Raw genomic sequence first — 19,758 nt, forward strand, 5'->3', positions numbered from 1 at the left:
GAGAAGTGACGATCTAGAACAAAGGACGAGGCGGCTATGGGTTCGAACTTATTTATAGGGGGAAACGAGGTGCCTTTATTTTCTTTTTCTTGATCCACCTGACTCGAGGTTTTTACTCATTGAGTTTTGTCCATTGCCAGGAACCCGAAATCACTAATGCGGCCACCCGAAACACGGCAAATGACAAAACTCCGGGGCACTTCCACCGGGCCGGCCATTGGCTCGGGGATGTGATGAACTACGAGCAGGGGCAGGAGTGGTGGACTAGCGAGCATACAGCGATGCAACCCTCATTTCTTAGCATACAAGGATCTTGGTCCACAGTTCTATTAATACATCGAATGTGCAGGTCGGTGGCAAAGAATACGGCCCGTATTCATCTATAGTAAACCCGTTTATCGCTTTTCTCTATTTTGCCCGTCTATTGCCGGCTGTTCGGGGATAGCCGCCACGCCCGCAGGGGAAGTCCCTGCAGCTTCAGCACGGCCGGTCGGATAAACATGAAAAAGGTGACGGTGCCAATCAACACACAGATAATGTTCGTCGTGTAATATCCATCCCGAAGGGTGTGGCAGGAGCCGCCGCCATTTGTGCAACGGTTCTTGTCGGGTTCCAGAGCACAGGAGAAAGGCGCTGTAACCAGTTCACCCTTCAACTGGTCCGCCGCGGGAGGAACGCTGGGAGGGGTGCACGTCGCCTCCGTGAACATGTCCACAAGCTTCAGGATGAAGTAGCGTGGGAATGTGCCGCCCAGGTTGGAGACACTGCGCGAGTCAGTTTACAGTTACACCAATTTCATATCATGCAAAGGGGCGGGGAGAGGAGAGGGTGGAAACTCACGTAGCCAGCAGGGTCATGTACGTCCCTCCAATCGCGGGATCGGAGATGCGTGCATGGAATGCAGACACGGCCACAAACATGACCGTATTCATAAAAGTCGACAACACATGCTCCCCAATCACGGTCAGCATATACCAAAACGGCACTTCCGATCCCGACGGATAAATCATAACGGTCAACTGCGCCAGAACCGCCGCCGCCAGTCGTCCCATGAACGCCCAACACCATAGGCGCATGGGAGTATACTCGGTCGACCATTTGCCAGCGTAGTAGCCCAGGCCAATCTCGAACGGGAAGTCAATCAGCACGACCAAGGCCATGTTGTCTTGTCCAAAGCCCTTGTCCAACAACTTCAAACTGGTTACGCCGTCGTTGGCCTGGAATCCGATCTTAGCGATCAGGTGCACCAGAATGATGGTCTGAACGTTCTTGAGTTTGAGCACGCTCCACATGCTCTTATACACATCCGAGATACTGTCCCGCTCATGGGTTTTGTCTTCCTTCTTCATGACAGCCAGACACGTCGTCACGACCAGGTACGCCCAGCCCCAGAACGTCAGATACGTCCCCAAGGAAAGTAGGCCCCCCTCTCCGGGGGTGGCCCGGAACCAGCGATTGGCGAAATCCTGCGAGTTGAATGCCAGGAACACCGTGTACGACAAGAAATGGCCCGCTGTCAAGCCGACCGTCTGGGCGGTCGAGGCATAGGAGATGTTCGGCGGCGACATGAGCGTAATGGCCCATCCGTCCACCGCAATGTCCTGCGTGGCGCAGAAAAACACCAGCAGGAACCACCAGTATGTAAAGTTCCAGACCCCAGCGCCGCCGTTAGCGCCCGCCTGCACCATCATATCACCGATCTGCCCGCCCAAAAAGATCATGGCCAACCCGGCAATCACCTGGACCGGGGTGATCCAGCTCTTGCGGCGACCAAACCTCCTACTCCAGACCGCATCCACAATGGGGCTCCATAAAAGTTTGAGCGAGTAGGGGTACGAAGCGAGGGAGAAGACACCGATCTGGCCGTAAGACAGGTAGGGTTTGAGGAGGAACGGGACCGATCCCGTGGCTAATCCCATGGGTACTCCCTGAAGGAAGTATAACACGCACAGTAGCAAGAAGTTTCTCTTATCGCTTGGTGGGAGGTTCGAGAAACTCGTCGTGGTTAGACCCGGTGTTTGCGGGGTGACCGGGGGGTCGTGGTCTAAGGAGAAGCTGGGGCGGGACATAATACGGGAGGCTCGTGCGGACGTTGTCGATTCGATAGAGGTGTCCCTCTTGCGCATTTCAATGTTGGAGTTCATTCCGTCTCTCACATAGCCGTTCTGGCCGGTCGCGACTCTCAGGGTCGGCTTGGAGCGACGCTTGGACACTGTACGGTCCTTGCGCTTCATCGGTAGTTCCGTTTGTAACGGGGGACAGTTCGGAGTCGCGTCGCGTGTCGTTTGTTGGGATTAAAGAAAGGCTGAAGAGGAAAGTCTTGATGAATGTTGGCGCGGCAGACACGGTTCGTGGGTGGCCCCTGGTCAGTTCTGCATACTAGTCGATCGATCGCTTAGCTTAAACTCGTCGGGACGGTCGGCCCAGGATGACGTGAGAGGTGACGGAAAAGACAGAATTGACGAAGAAGAGTAGCGATATAGGGTCAAATGAGAGTATAGAGTGAACTTGGGAATTGAAAAGAGTCCAAGGGATAGGAGTTTTCGACCGGCGTAGTTCCTCCGATATCCGTGGAGGCGAAGCAAGTAAAGGAAAGTCAAAGGTGTCCTTAACCGGTAAACTCGGTTTCAGGGTCACTCACTCATTCATTAACCCAAAGGGGAACGCAGACTTTCCCCGGGTGACCCACTCGATCTGCAGGCTCCCATTGGCCCGAGCTTCTCTGCAGAAGAACATCGGTCACCCAACGATCTACGCCGTTCTCGCTACACTTTCTACGTTCTACATTCTACGTTCGATATACGACATGGCGGTTATCTTCATAGTTTTTGATTTTCTCGCTCAAAGTACTGGAATCGACTCGCCATCCTCTCCGTTACTCTTCAACAAAAGATTTGTCACCTCCTCATGCCCGTTCACCACAGCCTGAAACAATGGTGTCCGACCCAGGAAGTCCTTAGAGTCTACATCCACTCGTCCACTGTCAATCAGCAGCTTCACAATTGCAACATGGCCATTCTTTGAGGCCCAAGCGAGTGGCGATGAGCCGTCGTAATCTCTCGAGTCCATGTCCACCTGTCTGGTTTCTAGCAATAGACGGATCACTGTCTCGTGTCCATTTTCTGCAGCCCAGGAGAGTGGTGTTCGGTTACAATTGTCTTTAGTATCCACATCAACTTCTCCCGTGTCGATCAGCAGTTTGACTAAGAATTCGTGTCCATTTTCTGCAGCTCGAGATAGCGGTGTTCGGCCGGCCTCAGAGTCTTTTGAGTTCACGTCGGCTTGTCCAGTTTCCAGTAGCTGCCTGACCACCGCCTCATGTCCAAACTCCGCAGCCCACCCGAGTGCTGTCGACCCAGTGACATCTTTTGAGTCTACATCGGCTTTTCCAGTGTCGAGGAGAACCTTCACTACCGCCTCATACCCTGATTGTGCGGCCAATGTTAGTGGGGTAAGAAGCAGATGATCTTTTGAATTCACATCAACTAGCCCTGTGTCAAGTAACAGTGTTACTACAGCGGCACTCCCATTCTCTGCAGCCCAGCCTAGTGGTGCCCGACCCAGCTCAAAATCCACGGCGTTCAGATCAACCTGTCCGGTTTCAAGTAAAAGCTGGACCACCTCCTCGTGCCCGTTCATCGCGGCGAAGGACAGTGCAGTTAAGCCTGTTTCGTCGCTCGCGTCCAGGTAAGCGCCCTCCTGGATGCTGATTTGTGCAGTATCTTTTGCTCCGTATGCTGCAGCCCATACGAGCGCTGAGCTTTCTGAGTTCCGTGCGTTGAATCGATACAAGTATGGGTTGATGACAGCATGATGCAGATGGTTGACTTGGGATAGAGCATTTATATCCTCCTCTGTCTCAAGAGACTCAGCAACAGACAATAAAAGCTCACAGGGCAAGCGCAGTAGCGACATCGTTGTTTGTTCTGGGAACCTAAGGGCGGGAAGCGGGACCGATAGCGGGCGGTATGGGTGTTCTCGCACACACGGCGAGCGGCATAAGACTTGACACTAGCTTCAAGCGGGGCACAGATGACGGAGAGTTGACAAGATTTTCTCGGCCTCAATGTGACCGGCCTTAACGCTGTCTCCAAGTGGGCAAACTGCTGGCTGTTGAAACGACTGCTGGCACACACCGTGACCTCCCGCTCAACGCCCTACCTCTTATACCCCTCGTCTGTCTTCCGTTGTCTCTAACTGCTACCTCGCGGATTCACTAAGACACTGAGTAATGAATTAACTAAATTACTGACTAGCGTACCGTGACCTCAACGAGGAGACGCTCGAATCCAACATCACCGCTTCGAACGGGCCAGAAACGGCTCTGATTGGTCAACGGGTGTTGTAAAGTCGGTATGCCATCGTTGGTTCATCGTCTTAAGACACGCAGTAAAAGCGGAGACTGAGACGCCGTCGATCCTTCTTTTGTACTAGACTCATGGGTCCGGCCGGGTACCGAGGCAATGCTAAAGTAGTAGGCCTTTACTACTCCGGTAACCTTTGTCGTTTCTAGCCTTTACGGCCTTTCCCACGGTCCTAGTAGAGGAATTCCGGAGTATCCAGTACCTGTCGATACCCCGATACAGTTCCTAATTTCTCCGTTAGCAGTCTAGCCCCCCCGATATAACACTGTAGACTCTCTACGCCTATACTTCCTTCCCTAATATATGGACAACTCAATCCCCAGGACCCTAATTCTTTATCATATAGCTTCCTCTTCGATCCCCGTCTAGATTTCCATCCTTACTGTCCGGAAATGAAGCAAGAAAAGAAGGGCTTGATTGAAGGCCTTGGGAACCAGGCACCGGTAGAGGGATCACATGATTATCTTCATTTCAAGCGCATGGGTTCGATTATCGTCCACCATTCTTCCGTACGCCCGTTACGGCCTACCAGACAATGTATAAGAATTGCGTTTGAAGACGTTGATCCCTCAGAAATTGTCTCAGAGAATACTTTTCTTTCCCGAGCATTCAGTCATCTTGTTGTTGTCTATTTCCAGACCTGTGTTATGAAGGTGATAAGTTGAATGGCTATACTCAACATCTTACATGCCCACTTACTCTACACCATCATGGACAAGTACTACAAGGTAAAGTATCGTGAGTTGTATATTCGTATCTCTGAGACTTTGATGGCATGGTAACATACAACAAAGAACCATTCACTAACAGACAAAAGATATCTTACGGAGAGGGGAGAGGCGATAGTAACTGAATTCAGGGATTTTTTGTAAGTGTGTGCTTGGTGTAACCATTTCTCAGGGATTAATTGTTACTGTAGCAAGCTGATCTTCCGGATACAAAGCTCGATGAAGCATACTGTTTTACCGCTACATGTCTGACCAGCTCAGTGACTACAATCACAATTCTTAGTCACAGTGTGCATGTGTCCAAAGCCCGTCTGCATTCAACATCTACTATGTTGGCATCCACATGCGTAATGTTGCGTCCTCCTCAATACGACCAAATAAGTGAGAATATCCATTTTATATATAATATGCAAACCCATGTCAAATTCACACGGCTCTCAAAACGCGTACCTTCGCACATATCATACCTTTTGCTTCTGTCTTTCTTTTTCAAGCTCACTAGGCATGTTTATTCGCCCGCAAAATATACTCATCCCTCTCTTTCATCGCAAAGGTCCCGCGGTCCGCGGAAGCCCGGACTCCACCCCCAGCCAAGACGCAAGGAAGGGTCTAAGGCCACTCTAGAAGCGTTAAGCACATTAGAGTGTCTTAGCGCAAGGAACCGCCCTTTAGCGGCTTGTCCAGGCAACCCCATAAAGTGGCATTGCCCACTTCCGCCGACTTCTCGATTTGCAACCGAATTTACAACCCCAAGTATAGGCCAATCGACATGCCGCCCACATTGCCCGAGAAAACCGATTACACACGATGGCGACTATTAAACGAAGATGGCCGACACACATGGCACTACATGGAAGACGACGAGTCCGCGCGAAAATGGCCTCAGACGTTAGCCGATAAATACTATCTCGGTCTACCACTGGTATGCAGTTACCTAGTAATCATATGCCGAGTAGCATTCAACTAACGCGACACAGAACCTTCCCGATCTTCCCCAGCCAAAATCCCCCTTAGAGACAGTCCACAATGGCCTGAAATTCTTTTCTAATCTGCAGCTCTCCGCTGGGAACTGGGGCTGTGAGTACGGCGGTCCCATGTTCCTAATTCCCTGCATCGTCTTCGCGTGGACCGCAACCGCAACCCCGATCCCCTGGTCCTACGCAATGGAGATCAAAAATTATCTCTTTGCGCGAGCCAACCCAGTCGATGGAGGCTGGGGCCTGCACACCGAAGGCGAAAGCACCGTGTTCGGCACGAGCCTGAACTACACCGTCCTCCGCCTGCTCGGCGTCCCTGCCGACCACGAGGTGATGATTAAAGCCCGCACCCTGCTGCACAAGCACGGCGGTGCCATGTACGCGCCCCACTGGGCCAAGTTCTGGTTGGCGCTACTCGGCATTGCGGACTGGGATATTGTGAACCCCGTCCCGCCTGAAACGTGGTTATTGCCGGACTGGGTGCCTGTCGCACCGTGGCGGTGGTGGATACATATTCGGCAAGTGTTCCTACCGATGTCGTTTATTTGGTCGAGACGGTGGACTATGCCTGAGACGGAGGTCATTCGGTCGTTGCGGAACGAGTTGTTTACCCAGGATTGGGAGAGTATTGATTGGAGAGGGAATCGAAACTCCATTGCCGAGATTGACAACCATCATCCGAAGACTTGGGTACTCGGTTCTGTGAACTGGTGGTTGAGCGAGATATGGATGCCGTTTTTGAGGCCGAGGTTCGTAGCTACCTGGGCTGAGGACTGGGTGAGCAAGCTGGTGGATATGGAGGATGAGAACTCGGACTATGCTGATCTGGCATCTGTGAATGCGCCGTTGAATATGGTGGTTTGTTTCATAAGGGATGGGGGTGACGCGTATTCCGTCAGAAGACATCGGGAGCGGCTGGAAGATTTTCTATGGGTTAATAAGGAGGGCATGTTAGTGAATGGGACGAATGGGGTGCAGTGCTGGGATACGGCATTTCTGGTGCAAGCTGTTCATGCCGCTGGTTTGGCGGAGAGTGAGGAGTGGAGGCCTATGTTGGTGCGGGCGTGGAGTTCCTGGATCGCCAGCAAATCAGGGAGAATTGTAAGGATCAGGAGGTTTGTTATCGCCATCCGCGGAAGGGGGCTTGGGGGTTCAGTAATAAGGACCAAGGATATGCTGTGTGTGACTGTATCTCGGAAGCCTTGAAGTCGGTTATTTTGCTGCAGAAGACCCCGGGATACCCGCAGTTGCTTGATGATCGGAGGATCTTTGATGCCGTTGATACGTTGCTCACTTATCAGAACCCCTCCGGTGGATGCTCGTCTTATGAGCAAACTAGAGGCGGGGAGTATATGGAGATGTTCAATGCTGCGGAGGTGTTTGGACGGATCATGGTTGAATATGACTATCCAGAGTGTACGACGGCCGTGGTCACGGCGTTGACATTGTTTAAGAAGCACTGGCCGGATTACCGATCGAAGGAAATCGAGGTCTTCATCCAGCGTGCGCTAGGATATATCAAGAAAGCTCAGTTCCCTGACGGCAGTTGGTACGGAAGCTGGGCTGTCTGCTTCACGTACGGCACTATGTTCGCATTGGAAAGTCTGGCATCCGTGGGAGAAACATATCAAAATAGTGAATACGTCAGGAAGGCATGCCACTTCCTACTATCGAAGCAGAGAGAGGACGGTGGGTGGTCTGAAAGCTGCGAGGTAAGTTACCTCCTTCACCTTAATACTAGTCCTGTATTGACAGGATGATAGGGCTGTCGACAACTCAAGTATATCGAGCATCCAAGCGGCTCTCAAGTCGTGCAGACGGCATATGCAGTCATCGGCTTACTCTCGGCTGAGTATCCGGACATGAAACCTATTGAGAAAGCCATTCGACTGATAATGGCAAGACAACAGCCCAATGGCGAGTGGCTGCCGGAAGCCATCGAGGGCATGTTCAATAAGACATGTGCCATCTCCTATCCTAATTATAAGTTTACGTTCACGATGCTAGCGTTGGGGAAGTTTGCTCAGACGTATCCTAACTACAGACTTGCTTGATTCTTGATGCTATATTAATTATACTAATTTCTATTTGTCTGACACAATTACGAGGCCACCACAGCTACTTCACAAGCTATACATCTCTTCTGAAGCTCACTTCGATCAGACATAGTGTATAACATAATATGTATATACCACATGAACATATGACGAAACGAGAAAATAACCTATATCTAAACTCATTCCGGAAACTACTCTAAGCAACCTAAAGCTCTGCCTCCCCCCGGAACTCCCACACCAACACCCCTTCTTCAACCACGTCATCCCAGAATAGCCAGGATATCACAAACCCCCAGATACTATCATGTCTACTTCCCATCCAAGATACAGCCCTCACAAGCAACCCAACACCAACACAACAACCTTAACTGCCAGACGCCAGACTAAGTAACAATCCAGAACAACCCCAAACCCGCACCCAGATCTCCGACAGCCACTGATCTACGTGGAAAATAACCTGCCGGAAGTATCTGCCGCTGACATCATACGCGCCTGCACGTCCCTTGGGCGCTGCATCTCCAGATTCCACGGGTCCAGCAGCTACGATGGTATCAGTGGCGACTGTCTTACCTTTTTGCTTTCTAGGTTAAGGTAAATTCTGTTCATTAAGCTATGGATATGACGTTGTGGGTAGTGCCCTGGGCCCTTCTGGTGACATCACAGGGGGTTGGGTGGTTTGCGGCCGTATACTACGACCCTATGTATCGTTAGTATGGGATTATGTCATGGGTTTGATACTCAGTGCTATTGATAGGTAAGAGATAGGGAGGGTTAGGGGGAATGGGGAAGGTAGTACATACTTCTCCTGATAAGCATGGATACTCGGGTCCCGTAGTCCCTGGCGCATGCGCGCGAGGTATACTTCGACTTCCTGACGAGTCCACTATACACAAGAAACACATTTTAGCATCATCACGTAGATTTGAGATGCACAACGGTACACCAGGAGAGTGAAGAAACTCACATTCAAGAACCTCGTCAATAGCATCATGCTCCACCCCTCAATCCCCATCTCCCACTGCAGCCGATTGTACTTCCCCAGCACCTTCAGCCGCGGGTCTTTCGCCCACGGCCCGACAGGACACTTGAAGCGGTGCTCCTGGACGTCGACGAACCCGGCTTGCATCATTTTCTCCTTCGCTTCGTCGATGATCCGTAGTGTCTTCCCGAATGCGTCTCCTGCTTGTAGTGATACTCTGCCCCACTCGTCGAAGATGGTGTTGGTTGTGCTGCCATCGTCGGATTTGGGGACTACGGAGACTTCGACTTGTTCTAGGTAGCTGTTTGGTTTTAGGTGACTTTTTGTGTTTGGGGCAATTGTTAGTTAGGTAGGTATGGTTGTGGGAGGGAAGGGGGGGGCGTACTTGAGAGCTTCTTTGTAGAATTTATCCCAGTCTGCAACGCAGCCGTACAGGCCGCGGACGTGGATGAAGTCGAAGCTGTCTCTGCCGTAGACCCAGTCGTCGCAGCAGTCGTCGACTTCGAAGTGGAGGTTTGGTGGAACCCAGGTTGGTTGGATGGGCGAGAGGTCTGTTCCGATTACTTTTGCGGCGGGGTGCGTGTCTGCGAAGTCACTGTGTTCGTTAGTATACTCAATCTGGTTGACGAGGAGGTAAGACGGACATAGCCCATATACCGGTTCCGGTGCCGATGTCAAGGACTTGCTGTGTTTGGGTAGGTTAGTTGGTTGAAACTGGATACGGGATGCGCAGTGTTCTTACGTCGACGTTCTCTGGGATCGGTGCGAGATACAGCCTTCCGTCTAGGAGGAGGTTGAAGACGTGGTGGCTGGATTGGCTTAGTTCGTTGGTGGTGACTGGAGGATGGGCTATTTACCCTATATCTAGTTGTTCCATGGCTTTTTCGTCGTTCGGCCCCCTTGATGGTGCTAATCAGTTGATAGAGCAGAACATGGTGTAGAAGGTTGATCTGTACCAGTATGATCCCGCATGGTAGGCGTGGTAGCGTCGTCCATTATCATAGTGATAGTTCATGATACTGCTGCGGAGTGAAGTCCATTCCCTAGAAGATAGATATCGTCAGCATTCGCTTCTTCAGGACCCAGCCCAGGAAAGCAGATAGTAAAATAGTCCTGAACGAAAAACTCACGACTGCACACTCTCCCCATACCCCGACTCAGCATCCTGTCGAATATCCAAAACATCAGCCAAAACCCACACAGCAAGCTCGAGCCAAACAAACACCGTTCATAGCATACAGTATCAACCTCCACAATGTCAGGCCCATCAACACGCGACATCACGAAAACCGTCAGCAAGCGCAACAACAAATTCGGAAGACGTCCGCACCACCCCCTCGTCCCGACGCACCCCCCAGATATTAATATCTAGTGGTGCCCGGACAAACACCCATGTCAGTACTACTAACTCCTTCGTCTCGTCACGTAATCTACCGTCTCATCGCATTATTGGTTGGGCGCTGGGCTGTTAGACATGGGGGCCATGCATGGACGAGCTAGTCCTGCATGGTCTCGGAAGCCCTAACGGTCGACTCCACTGCGTGCCATTAACGTTCCGACGCTAGTCTGCTGCCTCATTGTCGAAGGAGCCATTCTAGTGTCAGACGGGATTGGTGTATTCGTATTACATGGCACTTGGATGTAACATCGTTTCAATGGGGTGGCTCTTCTAGACCTTGATCGTTTGGGAAGATGGGTTTGAGTTTGTGTTGTACAGGATGACTCGGGGTGGATCGGGTGAGAGTCTTGGGGACGTGAAGTTTCCTTACGACGGGGAGTATAGGTATGTATGGCATTGGCACTTCCCGTCAAGGGTTCACATGTAGGTCATGCCATTGCCCAGTCCTGCAGGTCTCACTCGTCGATATCGTCTTCGACATAGGTATCTCGGCATGGAATGGGGCTGCTGTTCCTTAGGAGCAGCCACTCTTTGGCTCTCAGACGACGGGACTGGACTTGTTTTAGATCTCGTCGCTTGTGCAATGTGCACAGTATGAGACTAATTATCTGCAGAAACCCCACATTATCTCGTGGATTTGATGTCCATGACCACCAACCTCTTTTTGTATACAAATTACATCACGTGATCGTAACAAAATAAACAAACACTCCGCCCCACCCGAAGGCAGCTCCCCGATCCCAGAATCATAGTCGCAACTCTCCGCATTCCCAACTTAATCTCCTGTCCGGAATACCAGCATCCAAAATGGACACTACCGAGCCTCCCAAGAACATGGAGGAAGAGCTAGACTCCGAAATAGCCACCGTCCGCGCCGAAAGTACGATTCCACCCCCTAAGCGCCGTCGCAAAGCTAACACTCACCAAAACAGTTCGCAATCTACAACGCAAGCGTCGCTTTCTTGCCTCCAGTCTACTCTCGTCGGATAACTTCCAGAAACATCTCCAGAAATACCAGTCTTCAAGACCTTCTTCATCTCTAGGCGCAGAAGTGTCTCCGTTGGTCCGCGCCGCAGGACAACACGCCCAAGTGAACCACCACCGGGTCGCATTCTCAGCGACGACCTTCCCGTTCAAAGATCCGTCCCCAAACAGTGAGAATCCAAATTTACTAGGTGTGCGAATTGATGTCTGCGCGAGCAACGGTCGCTTTACGAAACCGTACTATGTTTTGTTGAAACGGGTGCCCGGGGAGGAGAAGAGACTGCAAGTGCATCGGCATACGATTCCCGCGTTCATCTCGGTGGAGAAGCTTGAACGGGCTTTTTTGCCTGTGCCCGCCGCGCGTGCAGCGGAAGCGGAGGAGAACTTGAAGCCGTGGAAGAAGAACGCGAGTCGGCAGGATTTGCCGAGGTTTGTTCGCGAGTTGAGACGGCAGCTGGCTGCATGGCATTTGAGAATGGACGCCGTGAATTTTCTTAGAGGAAAACTCGGTATGCAGCGGCGTGGCATTGAAGCTTTTAACGATGATGATGACGGCGTTTGGGTGCGAGATATCCTATCGGATAACCAGGAGGAAATCCGCCTGGAGACGAATGTCCTCGGCATTGTATCTCTTTCCCCCACCGCGCTCGATGCAACTTATGTTCGACTGGAATGGGAGGATGGACGGGTGGGACGATTCAAAATGTCCGACAACGGGGTCGTGGAGCGTGCGGTGGTCATCAGCGATGATGGACGAGACAAGTTGCTCGAAGCTGTTTTGACTGGCGGGAATGGCCGAGTGGAGACGGTACTGGACAGATTGAAGCAGCATTTGGTTTCCAAAGAATGAGCTTGGGCTGGTCCCAATTTGAATCTAAGAGCCAGCACATACCCAATGAGTTCGTGAATTAATCAAGTTAAAACATCTTCCCAGCCATAAATACATGTTCATATATTCCCAGTGTTGAGTGCAAGGATATCTAAACGCTCAAAGAGGTGCAAATCTATGTAGTGGAGAAAAGAATATCATCCAGAAAGTGAAATATGCACAAGAAACCAAACAGCTGCCAAAGTGTATAGTGATGCCCCATCCAGAAAGCAAGCACACCGAATGCAGGAAAGAAATGTCGTAAAATTACAAAAAAAATAGATGTCAGCAATAGCCGAAGTATAAAACATTAAGCTAAGTTGAAGTGATATGTCACTGTTAATATATGCAAAGGGTGAGAACCAGAAGGGGAGGAAAAGGGAAAGGGTATCACTGGGACATCGCATCATAAATTATAGTAGCGGTTCACCTCTCTTCCGGTGCACCTGTTCCTCATCACCGCTTGCACTGGTTGCATTCTCTTCCGAAACGGAAATCGCCGAGTCGCGCGTCTCATAGCGACAGTCGGCGAACGACAAAGGGGGCAGAGGCCCGTAGGGTTGACCATGTTGCATTTCGAGCTTCTTCCGGAGAATTGCCTCTTCCAGGTTCCATCGATGGCGTAGTCTTGTCTTCTTGGCTTCAAAGACTTGCAGAGCCGATGCCTCCTCTAGCTGGTGGTCTTGTTGCAGGTTGGCAAAGTCCAGCGCGTGCTTATCGATCAAATCGTCCAATTCTTTCTCCATGCGGGCTATAACTTCTTGGAGCTTGAGTTCTTGGCGGTCTCTTAGTACTTTGATCTTGGCTTCGTGAAGTCGGTCCATCGATTCATGGTCGTGATATTCCTGAGCCAGTTGAGCCTTGTGTTGTGGGGTATACTTTCGAGTAGGCGGTGGTGATATCTCGGGCCCTGACGGCGATCCGGGGGAATGTGGAGGGCTTGCATTGCTGAAAAAGCCCTCCATATACTTGATTCGAGTCCGGGAATTCATCTTCGCTCGCTCAAATTCGCGAACTTGATCCATTTCCACCGCGAGTTGTCGTTCCTCCATGCGGCTCGCATCGGCGATATTCTAGCCAAAATGGTCAGTCACTCGAAATGAGCATACACATTGACAGGGGGGCAATTACCTTTTCGCGCTTTTCTTCCTCTGACCGTTTGTTTGCTGCGAGCCGGTCGGCAACAATCGTTTGGTGGTTGCGTCGGAGTTCACTCATAAAAGCGTCCTGAAAGGTCATGTGCCGGTTCTTTTCCATCTTTTGGGACTCGCGCATCTGCCTGAGGTCTGCATTCTCAAGGCTCCGCCGAACGCTCTCGTTGTCAAACACCGGGATCTCCAGCCTCAGTACCGGGCTCTCTTCATCCGCACTATCGTGGCCCCGCGGTTCACTGATTTTAGATTCCACATAGTATTTGTCAACCCCTCCTTCACCCTTCGCAACGGCGATCTGCGCGGCCGGAGGGAGTAAGACCGCGGAGGGTGAACGCCGTTTCCGGAAATGAATCTTGTCAATAGCCGACTTCAGAGTTGATTTCCGCCTCTCTTTCTTTTCACTCGACGCCACACTCAAGAAAGAGCTTCGATGGCCAGGGGTTCGCAATGCGATCCCATCGGTGCCGTGAGCCAGTCTCCCCTCGCTCGAACTATAAGAGGTTGGGCGCGTTGAAAGCGAGGCGATCGAGCGAGTACTGCCGCACTTGGCGTGGTCGGACAGGTTAAACTCGGATAATGACGATGCGATCTGATCCAGGGGAGGTATCTCGTTAGATGGGGTGACCTCACAGACGGAATTGCGATCGGTTGAAGAGCCCGCCGATGACAGGATCGGAGAGGAAAGGTCGAGCATGCCCGAAGCAATCGACGCGGCCAGCGATGCCACAATCTCAACCTCCGGAACTTTTAAACCCAACTGGCGCGCTTCTTCTACTAGCGTTTGTTCTTGCGATCTCTCATCATCCTCGGAGGGGATAAGGAGAACTTCGTTGCGGTATTTGTTCTCGTCGAACCCGACGGATTTGCTGGACGGCATCATGCGATTGGGGGGATTTGATCCGCAGAAAACATACGGTGCAGATGAGTCAAAGACCGGGTATCTGAAAGAACAAACAAGACAAGACAACAATGGGTGTTTCACAGGCGTGTATTACAAAGAAGCCAACAGGCTCGTCCACAGCACTCGACGCACAGTGGACGAGATTGAGGCGCTCCAGGACGGCATCCGACTAGCGGAGTGTGAACTAGGAAGGAACAAGTTGGATACGAAGGACCGGGGGGGAGAAGGAAAGGGAAAGGGAAGGAGGGTGAGTGGAGGGAAAGGAACTAAGACGATTGACTGATTTAATTAATCGTATTAATTAATTCCCATTTTTATTTTAAAGGAGACAGCAGGTTAGGTAGGTGATATCTCTCTTTCTCTTGTTGCGGTCCCACGAGTGACCCGCCTGACCGAATCATTAACTAATCTGACGACTCGGATGATGAGGATGGTTGATTCGGGGAATTTTCTTTTTCGTGTCTAGCCTTTTTATTTTCATTTTTTATATTTATTTTCCCTTTCGTTTTTGTTCCACTCAGGCACCATCCATTTCCCATTGTTAGCAAGTGAGGGTAACGTAGGTCAGTGGCTTTCTCCACCCAAGGGAATCCGTGACCGCGGGTGAAACGCAACTGCCCCTCCAGGGGTACTACTGCTTCGGGCAATTTAGGGCATAGGGCATTGTGCCGGTCCGTTCCGCCCCCAAGAGACAACCATCCATGGCGTGGTTTCAGCCACTGCATCACCATTGCCTCCGAGTCAGGCACCGTTGCTTCATGTTTCAACGGTTAATGAGGATTTTCTCTGCTGGCCCACTGTTCTTCTCCAGTTGCAGGATCGTCACCGTCCCATCATCCTGGGACTTATTCTTTGCCTTGTGATTCGATGATGCGGTGGCCTAGTTGACACCTCACCGTCAATCGTATGAATTTCTATGGAGTACCAGCTGGCGCCATTGTGGGCGGGCCAAAATGATATGCAGTTAGACCATACGGCATAAGTGATTGATTCACCGCCAGTTACCCGAGCCTAAATAAAAGAAGCGAACCGCCTGTGAAATTTTTTATGAGGGATATAAACTGGCAATCTGATGTCTCAACTCTCATCAGCGGGACAACATCGCGAGAGCCATGGTGTAGGCCCTGTCTTTCGCTTGTGCAGAAAGACTCCCTTCAGGGGCATTTTTGTCAAAGCCATGATTACAGCCCTCCATCTGGTGAACACTAATCTCCCGCTCCGGCTCTTTTCCAATTTTGGCGGCAAGCGCCTCAGCTTCACCTGCGAGGCTATCACAAGCCGCCGTCACCAATAGGATGCGGTCGGGAAAGCGGTCAGGTTGGGCATAAAACGGAGAAATTCGAGGGTCTCTGGCATCGTAGGACGCAGGAATGTAGCATCGATCAAAAATCCGGGCTAGCGCTGCAGGCAGCGGCTTTCCTGCGGGATCCGGTGGAGTCTTTAGGCTTGGTTCCGTGTACAAGTCAACTGGGGGATAGAACGCGAGCAATGATCGAAAGGTTCCTCGGGGGAAAACACTGGAGGAGAGTGCCAAAGCCAGATTCCCCCCGGCGCTGAAACCCGAGATCGCCAGCCGGGATGTATCGAATTCCTCAGGACGCTGGAGAACCCAGTTCACCGTATCCTCGGCATCGTGGAGGGCGGCGGGGAAGGGATGCTCTGGTGCTAAACGGTACTGGATATCGAGCACCGTGTACCCCGTCTCTAGGCTGACTTGCCGGCAGAACTCATCGTCGCTCCCATGCATAGGAATCATGAATCCACTGCCATGGAAATTAACAAGAATGGGGCCTGGGTTCGGCGCCGATGCCGATCGGTAGACATGTGCTTTGATTGTTCGTGCTGCCTCCCGCGACTGGATGTAGACGACGTCATCGGGGCTAGAAATAGGACGCTTGCCGCGACTAGCGAGAGCCCTGATTAACACGGCAAGGACTTTGTAATACAGATAGGTCAGAAAGGACATAGTGGAGTCTGGCATGGAGCTCCTAACGAGTTTCGCGTGACGTTTTCCAGCCTGTTGCAACCTCAGGCTTCGTAACTAATCGCGCATTGGATTTTCAGCAATTCAGAGCGTCTCACCTGCCGAACTTATATCGGCCATCCTGGCATCAATGACTCGGACGGTCGAATGGCTCTTGAAAGGAAACCAACAACCCACTAGTGTAGGATTGGTGGACCGCCGCGTGGTAACTAAAAGTGGACGGTGTGTCCTTAGTCCAAATTGCGAACCAAAGATTCGTACTCCGGAGTACACAGTACCGTTTAAACACAAAATGATGACGTCTTGGCCCGTCTAGAAAATGTTCTTCTACATTTCGCGTTGTGCCGAAGTGCTCCGGATATCCCTTGGTCATGGCTAGGTGCCGTGCAATACAGAATGACAGTGATAGGGCTCGGCCAGATCACATTGCTGCTATCATAACTAATTACTATTTTCGGAATACTCACGTGGACAGGAGTGAAAACTGTGGCAATACCCACAGATACCACAAATAACGGCCTGTCCCCGCAGGGTGGGCCAAGATGCACGACATGCTTCCATTATTGCGACGCACATGCTTTGGCGTCTGACTACACTTCCCGACCATCCATTCAATCACAATCACTCAGATGATCCAACCGCCACGATCTACTTGCCGGCATCGACTTATCTCCGTGCATACCTGGACTGGAATTGTAGAGAGAGGGGTTACAGTATCATGAGCATAATACAGTCGAAAACTGCGTCTTCCTGATCGTCCAAAAGCTCCACCGCCAACACCTCTAGCTTATCTCCACCGGAACAACAACAACCGCAGGATGACGTCTCTTAATCAGTCCGGGGATACCAACTTTACAGTTTTCATACGCCTCCCTTTTCCTCGGGGTGACTTTGTGGATCCTCCACCTGCAAGTGTTCTCTCGGCTAACCTGCATAAAATATCTACTGACTGTGCTAGGCTGAGTGGAACGCAGCAAAAGACCAAGCTCTCTGGGACCTACTATCGCGGCCCTCTAAGGGCGATGATATAGATTGTATGTATATCTGCGCAAAACTCTTGTGTCTCCTAGATACTAACTGATCACAGGGAAAGCATTGTATGCTCTCACGCCCGAATGAAAACGCTCGTGTCCGCTTACTCTTATATGTAGAGCCGAACGATTCGATGTAACTCTCCAGTTTCTCCTCCAGCAAGCAGCATGGTTGTATGATCGCCAATTATCCCAAGTCCGCGCGCAGATGCGCAAGGTGGGCACCACTCAGTCAAGTTCCCCGTCCCCTGTGCCTGGTTCGGTATCCGGAAGCACAGCGCTCGGCGGCCAATCAGCCAAAGGTGGCCCTGGTGCAGGTAAGCAAGTCTTGCAGGGCTTTGTGTGTCATCGGCTCATATGAATTAGCCCCACGAGTTCAGAGTCGTCTATCCTCACAACAAAAAGATACTCTGCCTCAGCGAGGTAAGTCTTTGCCCGAGTAGAAATCGTCACTATATGGGTCCAGAAACCATGGAAGCGAACACTTGTCTAACATTCTGCAGGTCCGCCACCACGTCGCACAAGCTCGGCAACTACAATAAACCAAATCAAAACTTCGAGGGAATCGCCCCGCACTGAAACCCCTGTGGAGTTCAAAGATTCACGCTGGGAGAGCTTCAACCGGCGTTCATCAGCAAGCAAGCGGGACCAGGCTCCAGTTCCATCGGCACCCGTACACAAATCGCCCACCCTTGAGGAAGAAGATCTAAGTTCAAGCTCGTCCTCGTCCTCGTCAGACGAAGACGACGGGCTAGCCAGTAGACGAGGACTACGATTTCGACGATTCGGCAAATTTTCTACGCATCGACCTGGTCTTCGTGACGACGACGAAGAAGATGAGGACGATGCACCCGCGTTTCTTCCACTTTCCCGAGCCCAGCCTGGAGCTGCACGAGACCCATCAGCGCAGGATCTCAATGAAACTCTCCGGTTGCAAGATGAAGATCAAACCGAGCCCGACGCCGTACGTCAGAGCAGAGTCCGGTTTCGAGAGCATCCATTACGACCGAATCATCGACGAGCTCGGTTAGTTCAGGGGCTCCAGTGGCAATCCAACGTCGGGGAGTCAATAGTATTCCATCACCGTTGAGTCCACGACGGACGGCAGAACTGGCTCGCGCCAGTCCTCGGAGAATGAACAATTCCGGAAGGGAGATGAGTGATGGTACCCCGAGTATGGAAAGTAGCTTCAGTGAACTAGATGGTGAGTCTCTGTTTTCTGTTTCATTCTTAGTCCCTCTGTTACTGACGTTGCCATCGGTAGACACAAGTGTTACACAATCGGCACTTGAGGAGGCTCTCCTGAGTAATATGCAACATGGTGGCATGGCGAGTCGCATGAGTACGATCAGTCAGGCAATACGGAGTCGGTATTTTGAGGGTTGATGGTGTTAGTCAATTTAAATCTTTGATTTTCGAGAACCTGCCTGGGGGTGGGCAACATCAAAAAGCCCCCTATTAGCAAACACCTTCCGACTGCCAATCAAGAGTCAATTATCACCTAAACCTGAATACCACTGTGATGCAGAGTACTTTTTATCTGTTACAGGATGAGACGCACATGGCTGCTGTACCAAACAACTTGCTGTCCCTAGTGTGGAAAGTAGACGATAACGTGTCTCGCATAACAAATGTACGTGTGGAATTGATCACATTTACAAGAGCACCCAAATCACACTTTGTACCATCTCACTGGAGTCAATCAGCTACTTTATATCGATATCTTGAGCATGGGCGGCCATCGCAGGCTGCGTACGGTTATGAGTATCGAAATATTGTTCCCGTATACCTCTCTCCAAAATGCTATGCAACGGGAAGCCGCACGTCAGCTTTTGAATCTTCACAGAGTTGTTTATTTTGCACAGCAACCAATGCTACCAAGACCTTTCTATAGCAGTACAGTTCCTCCAGAATAAGCTCTACTCGCAAAGAGAATAGCAGTCAAATGTGACACCCAGCGAAAAGGGCCAGGGGCAGGTATTAAAGTCCTTGATGAGCCATTTATTTGTTGTATATTTTGTATCGACTGTGTACTTTGAAAATACTGAGCATTGCTCTCAACGGTACGCATAGTACCAACATCATTGACCACTCAGCAATTCTCGATGTTTTAGTCGTATTCTAGACCCATAATCTCACAGAGATCTGCGATCCTTCCTTAACCCTAAACAGGGCTCAACATTGTTGATGTTCAACCATTTCCTGCAACCTGAGACAGGCTGGCTAAGATCAGATAAGGTTAAATCCCGCCCACGTGACCTCCCGTTGGACCGAAGCGATATGATTGGAGGATCAGCTGTCATCTGCGTCATTTGTTGCGGGCGGTGAGCGA

General features: G+C 51.0%; 8 protein-coding genes across 8 annotated transcripts; 3 read left to right on the top strand and 5 right to left on the bottom strand.

Moving 5' to 3' along the window:
• Positions 1–421: 421 nt before the first annotated feature.
• Positions 422–2,234, bottom strand: ABOM_003252 (SD08430p; the record flags this gene model as incomplete). The annotated part of the gene is made up of 2 exons (XM_022530382.1): positions 422–764; positions 841–2,234. The coding sequence occupies 2 exons, from the start codon at positions 2,232–2,234 to the stop codon at positions 422–424; spliced, it is 1,737 nt and encodes a 578-aa protein (XP_022391602.1).
• A 607-nt stretch (positions 2,235–2,841) lies between these two features.
• ABOM_003253 (ankyrin repeat domain-containing protein) lies at positions 2,842–3,915 on the bottom strand (the record flags this gene model as incomplete). Its single annotated transcript, XM_022530383.1, has 1 exon — positions 2,842–3,915. The coding sequence occupies one exon, from the start codon at positions 3,913–3,915 to the stop codon at positions 2,842–2,844; it is 1,074 nt and encodes a 357-aa protein (XP_022391601.1).
• Positions 3,916–5,861: 1,946 nt separating this feature from the next.
• Positions 5,862–8,123, top strand: ABOM_003254 (terpene cyclase/mutase family protein; the record flags this gene model as incomplete). The annotated part of the gene is made up of 4 exons (XM_022530384.1): positions 5,862–6,014; positions 6,070–7,170; positions 7,233–7,781; positions 7,833–8,123. The coding sequence occupies 4 exons, from the start codon at positions 5,862–5,864 to the stop codon at positions 8,121–8,123; spliced, it is 2,094 nt and encodes a 697-aa protein (XP_022391607.1).
• Positions 8,124–8,783: 660 nt separating this feature from the next.
• Positions 8,784–10,386, bottom strand: ABOM_003255 (class I SAM-dependent methyltransferase; the record flags this gene model as incomplete). The annotated part of the gene is made up of 10 exons (XM_022530385.1): positions 8,784–8,823; positions 8,927–9,009; positions 9,091–9,424; positions 9,491–9,700; positions 9,750–9,790; positions 9,848–9,923; positions 9,963–10,004; positions 10,062–10,148; positions 10,236–10,270; positions 10,345–10,386. 10 exons carry the CDS (start codon positions 10,384–10,386, stop codon positions 8,784–8,786), a joined length of 990 nt encoding a protein of 329 aa, XP_022391606.1.
• A 925-nt stretch (positions 10,387–11,311) lies between these two features.
• Positions 11,312–12,338, top strand: ABOM_003256 (uncharacterized protein; the record flags this gene model as incomplete). The annotated part of the gene is made up of 2 exons (XM_022530386.1): positions 11,312–11,384; positions 11,437–12,338. 2 exons carry the CDS (start codon positions 11,312–11,314, stop codon positions 12,336–12,338), a joined length of 975 nt encoding a protein of 324 aa, XP_022391605.1.
• Positions 12,339–12,769: 431 nt separating this feature from the next.
• Positions 12,770–14,390, bottom strand: ABOM_003257 (uncharacterized protein; the record flags this gene model as incomplete). The annotated part of the gene is made up of 2 exons (XM_022530387.1): positions 12,770–13,429; positions 13,488–14,390. 2 exons carry the CDS (start codon positions 14,388–14,390, stop codon positions 12,770–12,772), a joined length of 1,563 nt encoding a protein of 520 aa, XP_022391604.1.
• Positions 14,391–15,498: 1,108 nt separating this feature from the next.
• On the bottom strand, positions 15,499–16,392 carry ABOM_003258 (putative esterase/lipase; the record flags this gene model as incomplete). Its single annotated transcript, XM_022530388.1, has 1 exon — positions 15,499–16,392. The coding sequence occupies one exon, from the start codon at positions 16,390–16,392 to the stop codon at positions 15,499–15,501; it is 894 nt and encodes a 297-aa protein (XP_022391484.1).
• An 821-nt stretch (positions 16,393–17,213) lies between these two features.
• Positions 17,214–18,812, top strand: ABOM_003259 (multidomain presynaptic cytomatrix related protein; the record flags this gene model as incomplete). The annotated part of the gene is made up of 8 exons (XM_022530389.1): positions 17,214–17,309; positions 17,354–17,429; positions 17,483–17,492; positions 17,547–17,743; positions 17,793–17,849; positions 17,930–18,394; positions 18,463–18,630; positions 18,691–18,812. The coding sequence occupies 8 exons, from the start codon at positions 17,214–17,216 to the stop codon at positions 18,810–18,812; spliced, it is 1,191 nt and encodes a 396-aa protein (XP_022391608.1).
• Positions 18,813–19,758: the final 946 nt, after the last annotated feature.

Source organism: Aspergillus bombycis, assembly GCF_001792695.1.
Source record: "Aspergillus bombycis strain NRRL26010 chromosome Unknown contig00020, whole genome shotgun sequence".
NCBI classification, from domain to species: domain Eukaryota; kingdom Fungi; phylum Ascomycota; class Eurotiomycetes; order Eurotiales; family Aspergillaceae; genus Aspergillus; species Aspergillus bombycis.